Consider the following 8,771-nt stretch of genomic DNA (forward strand, 5'->3'; position numbering starts at 1 on the left):
TATTTTCAAAAAGTTATATAGGAAGTAAGAGTCTTTGATCAACACTGGAAAAAAGGCTAATACCCTAGAAATCAAATAATGTGGAGAGACAGGGAGATGAGAATTTATCTGCACTGTAGCTGTGATATATTAGCGTGATTTATTGCATTGAGCTGTGTTGCTTTCAAGTACAAGATTCCAGATGTCTTGGAATTCAAAACGGTGGACCCCAGTGTGTGATTTCTGCTGCTCAGTACATTTAGTTGCTCATTCTCACTGATCACTGTCTGTATTCAAAACAATCCATCAGGGTAGGGGAAACAGACATTACAGTACTGTACAAGTGTGGAGCAGCACCATGTATGGTGTGGAAGTGAAAAACTGTAGATGAGGAAGAGAGGTTTTAAAAATATATATATTTCTGGATGACAATTCTGTGTGTGTGTGTGTGTGTGTGTGTGTGTGTGTGTGTGTGTGTGTGTGTGTGTGTGTGTGTGTGTGTGTGTGTGTGTGTGTGTGTGTGTGTGTGTGTGTGTGTGTGTGTGTGTGTGTGTGTGTGTGTGTGTGTGTGTGTGTGTGTGTGTGTGTGTGTGTGTGTGCGCTAGAGGGTCTTGTGTTTCCAATTGTCACAGATTCTAGGATCTCCGTATTAGTTGCAAGTGTTCTCTAATTAACTTCACTGAGGCTCCGACAGTTAATTAAGAATTTCAGCTTGGTTGCCTCCAATTAGCAAGGGGCAATAGCACTTGTGTTACTGCAGCAGGAAAACAGTATTCCCCTGATATTCACACTACTAGTGCTTACAGTGCATCGTCAACGGACAAAAGGCAAGGAAACTACATAGCTCATCTCAAGAAACAAAAGACATGAAGTGTTTTCACTCAATCAGATCAATTCCAATGTCTTATCAATATCATCAATATATTATGATGTCAGAAACACCGTTGGGGCAGCCAATAATAATCTAGCTTGGTTCAAGAACGCAGGGCACTAAATGCTTGGGAACCTGGAGTTTGTTTGTGAAGGAACAGAGCCAGCTCAGAGGAATCAGCTCAAAACTTACATACTGTATGTTTGACACATCATTATACAAATGTCTACATCTAGTCAGTATTAGTCATGTTTTGATATAGATGGCAGGCATTTGCAAGGATCCTCAGGGATAAACCGCTATGGCCCTTTCATATCTTCACACATGAAGCCCTTAAAATAATGTCATGCATCACACAGAGCACAAAAGTCCTCTTTATTCCAGTATTTATTTGCTTATTCATTGAATGATATTTTACACAAGACTCATATTTTTTATAATGCTGGTTGAAGGTCGTGTGAATATGCAGCAGCAGCCATTCGGATCACTGCTTTCTCATCCCGCAGATGTGAAGTGCCAAAGAAATTGATTTCACCCGTGCCCCAAAAGGCTGCATGTGTCTTAAATGTGTAATAATTAAAATAACTTCCAGCTCAATCATGGCCCTGCCTCTCAGACTCAGCCCATCACACCGGTGTAAGGGGATATTTGCACCGGGTAATTGTGGTAGCTGATTTCAGCTCGTCCCAAGGGCTAGGAGAGGGTCGGGGAGGGGGGTACGCATTGCAGGCTGATTGAATCTTTTGTCGGGTAGGTGAGCTGCACAAGGTCCCCTTTTCCCCCTGGAGGCTTTTTCTGACACTTGTCCTATTCAGCTTCCCTCAGCTGTGGGTGCTGGGACTGACAGCGCTGCTCAGGTCCTGGTCTCTAAGGGACTGTGCTGCATCGATCACAGTCCAGCTCACTGACTGGACCGCTACAGCTGCAGAGGCGATATGCCGAGCCAGAGGAGGAGATGATGGGGGGGAGGAAGACAGAGGTCTGACACATGTCCACATAATCTATCAGGACTTTACTGTCATCTAGGTGGAGAAAGAAACTTTCCCTGAATCGGCTGAACTTTGAGTCATCTGTGGACACCAACCATCGCATATTGTGTATTCAATGATAATAGTTTGACATCACTAGTGGGCTGAAAGGTTTGGAATACTAAGGGCCCACACAAATTGCTTTAGGAAAGAAAATAATAATACAATTTAAAAAATAAACAATAGGCAAATTTGTTTGTTGTTGTTTCAGTTGACCAAGAACTACCCCTTTCCATAATCTTTAGTTCCTTGATTTAATACTTAGATGTAAATGTACATTTTGGACAATTTATCACATTTTTTAATGACTGCATTTGTTCTGCATTTCTTCCTTTGTTGTTCGATACAGATAATTTCCACTGATTACATAAATTTAGTGATGGATTTATTGGGTTAAACTGGGGCACAGCAGTATTTAGGGACATGCAGTGGGTAATTCACTACTGGTGATCAGTGAGTTTCAGAAAGAGTCTAGAGGTCGGCTCTGGGTGCCGTGAAACTCCCCTCACTAACCTCTCCCCTGGCCATCATCAATCATATGACACACGATGAAATCAAGTGGCTCGGCTGCCATCAGTAAGCATCCTTGCATTTACATGACAATTCAAAGGGACCTCCTTGCTAGCAGATGTGTGTCACAATCACTTCCCTTGTGTTTATTTGATTTTATTGCCTGGTGAAGGTGAGGTGGTTATGTAGACCATTTTACAGAATCCCCAATTCAGAAATGGAGCATATTCACCTGTAAATTTAGATAACCTATTCAGGTGTTAATATGCTACGGTGATGGTTTCAGAGTCAGATAATGATTGAATCGCATAAACCAAGCAATTTGTTAATGATGTTGTGTATGTTTTATTCTTTAGGTGACTATCCAGCACCACGAGCCGTTTTGACGGGTCATGACCAGGAAGTTGTGTGTGTGTCAGTCTGCGCAGAGCTGGGACTGGTCATCAGCGGAGCCAAAGGTCAGTGTACTTTTCTGTTTCCCTTCAATGTCATTGTTATCCGAGTAGAAAGAGGAAGTCAGGGACACTATCGCTTTGAGCTGGCATATCAGCATACGTTTTTGTAGGCTATTACCAACCCACATAGATAGACAGGTATTCATTTCCGTGAACACTCTAGACATGTATGTGTACCTGTGGGTGAATAACACAAATTCCTCTCAGAATATGGCAGGACTAGAAATATTTCTGTGTGCATCTTACAGAACTGTAGAAACTACATGGTTTGATTATATAAAGACAGAATAGTAGATGTTTTACATGAGCACAGTTTGCTCACACTTGTCTGTATATGTTTTGGTTCGGCAGAGGGTCCATGTCTGGTCCACACCATCACAGGGGACCTGCTGCGGGCTCTGGAGGGGCCAGACCACTATCAATGCCCACGGCTAATCTCAGTGTCCAGTGAGGGCCACTGCATCATCTACTATGAGAGGGGCCGCTTCTGCAACTTCAGCATTAATGGAAAACTGTTGGCACAGATGGAGGTCAATGATTCCACCAGGGTAAGTTGACTTTTTGACACGGTTAGAGATGTATCTTTGTTTATCTGCAGTCTTAGATACTTGAAATAGTGGGCATCTACATAAGGTTCGATTCAAATACTGAGTCACTGTGTATCTGGTGATTGCTTAGTGTTTTCACTTTTGATAAGATGATGGTAGTGTGCAACAGTGTGTTAGTGATAGTTGCCAGAAATGGTAACGTAAAAGCAGGGACACACCAAGTCGACTATTGTGTCGCCTCACTTTGCCTGTGTCTTGTCCAGAAAGTGGCACTTGCACTCACTGAGAAATTTAATTTTAACCTGCCAGATTTGAAAGAGAAATATACATATAAGCATTATTACATGTATATATCATTCTTTCACTGTACCTCCATGATCACAAATGTTGCGTGTAGTCCTTTTATATGCTGCAGCAAGACGACTCTCCTGGGAAGAGACAATACAAGTTAAGTTAGAATTGACAAGTTGAACCCCTCTCTGTCCCTACTGTAGGCTATTCTACTGAGCAGTGATGGCCACAACTTGGTCACAGGTGGGGATAACGGTGTGGTGGAAGTGTGGCAGGCATGTGACTTCAAACAGCTCTACGTCTACCCTGGCTGTGATGCTGGCATCCGAGCCACGGACCTATCACACGATCAAAGGTAAGAGCAGGCAGTTGTATGGTAGCAATTTGGAGACCACAGAGAGCAGAGAAAATGTATGCAGAAGGCACTTTCAAAACATACATGGCAGATGAATTTACCATCCATCTATCAAACTCTTGCTGAAGTCAGTGTGGAGAAGAGAGAAAACATATTTTTCATCTAAAAAAGCCTTCATATCATTCTCTTCTGCCAGTACCTCCTCACTGGATGGTGACTGGCCGGATGACTAGTTGAAACACAAATGCATCACTTGGTGCCTTTCATGCGACATGTACGTGATTGTCATGTTATTAGGAGAATAAAGAAGTTGGTATTCTCCGTTTAGAACGTGTGAGGAGTCAGAAGAAATACGTACTATTAGCAAATCTATGGAAGAGTAATAATGCCATAAAAAAAGTTACAGTATAGGTTGACAAAAAAATGGCATAGTATAGGATGCCTTAATAAAAGTAGAAATTTTGTAATTTTCATATGATTTAGTTTTATAGTCTATACAGTTCTAATAAAAATGTCATTGTACTCAAATACAAAAACAAATCACAATGTCAATGTTACAGCCGGCCTAGGGGAAACATGAGCATAACTATTAAAATAGCAGTAATGACTCAATCCTTTTCTCACCACTCCCAAGGATGACCATTGCCATGTCAGATGAATTGATTTATTCATTAATTAGGGTAAAAAGCATCAGGGAGAGCATGGCCAAAACAATAAACAAAACAATTTCATATTAATTAACTAACTTACCTAGTCACCTGACAAAATACCTACCTTCATAACATAAAACAGGAGAAAAGATGTCCAAAACGAAAAGGCCTCTCCCTCTACAATTACTTGACTGCTCTTTTAGATTATATTTACATTATGAACACAGCTATCAGTATGCTACATTAATACTACCACCGGTGATCACATCACAGCACACTCTGGTTGGGAGTCAGGAAGAAGAAAAAGTCAAGTCGGCACCAGCATTTTACAGTAGGCGCCATCACCCTCCGGACCCATCACAAGCCGCCCCCTGCAACTCAACATAACAACACAGAACAGGGAGAACAGCACCATCCTCAGACAGGGAGAGAAAACACAAAAATGCACATTAGTCACAAAATATATACAGTATGTCCTTAAAAGGTCATACAAAAAAGCCATAGTATACAGTGTAGTATGCCATAATAATGTCAATAATGTCAGAGTATAGTATGGCATTAAAAAAGTCATATAGTATTGTGTGCCAAAAAAATGTAAAAAACTGTCATAAGAAAATGTATTAAAAAGTCATAGTATAGTACGACACAAAACATGCGTAGTATTGTATGTCATTAATATGTAATAAAATTTAGTAAAATGTAAAATAATAAATAATGTCACAAAAAGGTCAGAAGAAATTCCATAGAAGGTGCCATAGAAAGTCATAATATAGTACATAGATTCTCAAAGTGTGGCCCTTGTCTTAAGGCTGTACTATATTTATGTCACTGTACTTTTTAGTTAGCGGGATATCCACCATCCTTTTCCTTTAAATAGAACCTCCAGTTGCCATAGAGACAAAACTTACAGGGGTATCTAATGCAAATGCGCTTATTTTGGTACAACAGTGAGCACACATGCTTAATGCACAAGTCTATCGGCAGGTCAGCTGCATGTTCTTGCTTCACGTTTTCATTTCAAGATTCGTCAGGAGTAATATAATGGGTGCCGGCTTGGCGGCGCAGAGGCGACAGTGTTCGCTCTGGGGCTATGAGCATGATGTCATCATGTGACCCTGGAAGTCAAAAGAGGTTAGAGTCTGAGCATTCAAGCTGCACTTCATAGCCAAAGGCCAACTCCCCTTCAGCATTTACAGTCCGGCCCAAAACAGAGGTCTGGTTCTTAAGCAAATCAGCTTTGCACCATCATGACTGCACAACCTATTAAGGCAAGCAGAGGTTGGTCAGATGGAGGGTGGGATTTGTTTACATTAACATTTTCATTTAGGCTCAGTGTACACTAAATGTCTTAATAGTAAATAACATCAGGGACTAAATATATTGTAAAATAAGTATTAAATGCTAGTTTGAACATTTCTTTCAACGCCACCTCTTGTTCCTCAGTTCACATTCGGTAACAAGTGCAAGTCCATTTACAGAGGGGCATTCTGCTGCAGCGTTGTTCATTGTGCTTCAACATTTAAGCCCTCGGGTGTAGCAGTATAAGACGACCCTGTGAAATCAGCTGCTTTTCCTACATACCAACCAGCCGTGGACACAAGAGCAAAGGGGTTGCAGAAAGATACTAGGACTCAATGGTGCACTTCAGTTGTCAGGGGAACCCTGTGATTTACATCACAGCCCCTGATGACCTCCTGTGCTCGTTTCATTCACCACTATGGACCTTTTAACAAACTGGTCATATTCATGGAAATAACCTTTATCAGTGAACACTTTTGAATGCATGTTGGTTCCTTCCATATTATATATGTATTTTAACACATCTTTGAAATATGAATACATTCTACTGCACATAAAATCACATAAAACGACTAAAATAATGAGATTTAATGTGTAGTTTGAATTGTTTTTTTGCTAGGTTTAAAATACTTTTTTCATTGTTTTGTTGCTCTTCAGGACTTTGATCACAGGCATGGCCTCTGGCAGTATAGTGGCATTCAACATCGATTTCAACCGGTGGCACTACGAGCATCAAAACCGGTACTGAGAAGAGACGGATCCACGCAGCAGAAGGAAAGTGTGGAAGGTTAAAGGAAACACCTACAAACCAGTGACCAAGCTGTGATGTAGAAACTCCACAGAGCATGGAGGAGATCCAGTGGGATGGATGACATGGTGACTCTAATAAAGAACAAGGTGTGCTCACACTTATTACTGTGTGTCTGATGCTGAACAATCTGGAGGCACTTTGTTGGTTTTCATGTCCACCAACTGAGGCATTTCCCAAACGGAGTCAAGCAGGCTTGTTGTTCTGGGCAAGGAGAGACTGAGATCAACTTAAGTTAACAAAACATACTTAATGTACGCTTTTTATTTCCTGTTTCAAACTGTGAAAATGCAAAACTAAATGAATCCTCAGTTTAGGAACATTTATACAACATTTGTATGGCAGATACATATCTCACTCGGAACACTTTTCTATAAAAAATTTAAAAAGTCAACCTGTACTGTAAATATGGAGAGTGTAAAGTGTTTCTTCCCTGTAAAGGCTGATACACAGATCTATATACTGCTAGACTAGCCTCCATTAAATCAACATTTCCATCATGTGAGCCATATATAAATGTTCAAAATGTCTTCATCGGACCTCAGATATTAGTTGGTCAGTAAAACATGTACTGTATATGGCCATTGTCTGCTCATTGTTATTAACAGTGCTCAAATGTATGTGTATGTGGAAAGAAAATGTTCTTTGTTCATTATTGTGTTTGTCCTTATGGAAGAAAAGTGAAATTCAGTGTGAGCTTAGTCCTTTGTGAAATATGTTTTTGATCATGTCAGCAAAAAGGATAAAAATTGTGATATTTCCATATTTACTTTAAATTAAGGACTATTTTGTTTATTAATGACAAAATTATTTACTTTAAGATATTAAAATAAATGAAGTGGAACCTTTCAAACAACAATTATCAATATTTAGTTTGTTTTGTTGTTTTAGTTTCCTCCAAAAACATATCCAGAGGATTATATACCAGATTTGTTGGATAATATTTCATGTCTGTTAAGGTGTGTGTGGTAAAGCTGTGAGACATTTTGTGAAATAAAGTGTCATTTTAACAGTTTACAATTGTTGACACTGCAAACATTAGTGCCATAACTTTTGCATCTCAGTTTTCAGTTTGCCTATTTTTGCAAAAATGTTTGCTCGTCCATTTTAAATGTTCATGCAGAATCACCATACGTTGGTAAGCAATATTGAGACTGTGTTGCTGAAAAGGTCAAAAGAATTCAGCTGAGTGACAAAAAAGGATCTAATGATGAAGAGGATAGTGATTCAAAAAAAGACTATGGTCTATTTTTTGATATGAAAGCAATTGTCTGCATTTAGTTGCAGAAATAAGGAGGTCCGTCGCTGTGAGCTGACAATTTAAAATGAACAAAAATATGCAAATACACTTTGAGTTTGCATTCTGATTTTCTAGTGGTGCTACAAAACACCATTAACCAAAGCTGACATTTTGCATGCTACGAGCTACTGAAGGCGTTGGGTTTTTCTTGCTTTCCTGTGAAATCCTTTTGTGGATTTTAAAATTTGACAAAAATGATTTTATTTACTGGAATTTAGCATTGCATTTTTATTTAATGTAATACATTTTAAGATATGTTATGATTTAAATATTTCCATTGTATTGCCAGTTGTTGTTGCCCAAGTTTTGGAAATAGAATGTTTGAAGCTTATGTGATTATATGAAAACTGATAACTTTAAATGCAGCTGCTTTCATTTTTTTTGTTGTGTTTTTAATAAAACTGAATAAGTAGGCCAGTGTCAGGAGTATTTATGTTGAGCTTTTACTCATGTATACATGCACACTGCCTCCCAAACATTCATGCATGTATTTATGCAATCCTATAAAGTATGTATAACGGTTTCACAGAAGATGCATGCTATAAATGAGTAACTAAAGATGGAATGCTATTGAAGACATTTTAAGCTAGTGTTTGATCATACTGCCACCTGCTGTTTTGATTTGTTGCTGCAGATTTAATGGGTCCATTGCAAGCTGCCTTGCACAAACAGCACAC

At 39.4% G+C, this 8,771-nt stretch overlaps 1 protein-coding gene across 4 annotated transcripts in view; it reads left to right on the forward strand.

Moving 5' to 3' along the window:
- Positions 1-6,734, forward strand: part of LOC310946718 (neurobeachin-like) — a gene marked incomplete at both ends in the record, with an annotated part of 214,607 nt that extends 207,873 nt beyond the window's left edge. For all 4 annotated transcript variants that reach the window (XM_083913262.1, XM_083913263.1, XM_083913264.1 and 1 more), the window contains 4 exons: positions 2,745-2,846; positions 3,195-3,391; positions 3,886-4,037; positions 6,644-6,734. In XM_083913262.1, the coding sequence (XP_083769388.1) occupies positions 2,745-2,846; positions 3,195-3,391; positions 3,886-4,037; positions 6,644-6,734 (542 nt within the window). The remainder of the gene's footprint in view (positions 1-2,744; positions 2,847-3,194; positions 3,392-3,885; positions 4,038-6,643) is intronic.
- Between the last annotated feature and the right edge of the window lie 2,037 nt (positions 6,735-8,771).

Source organism: Echiichthys vipera (genome assembly GCF_963691815.1).
Source record: "Echiichthys vipera genome assembly, chromosome: 5".
Lineage (NCBI taxonomy): Eukaryota > Metazoa > Chordata > Actinopteri > Perciformes > Trachinidae > Echiichthys > Echiichthys vipera.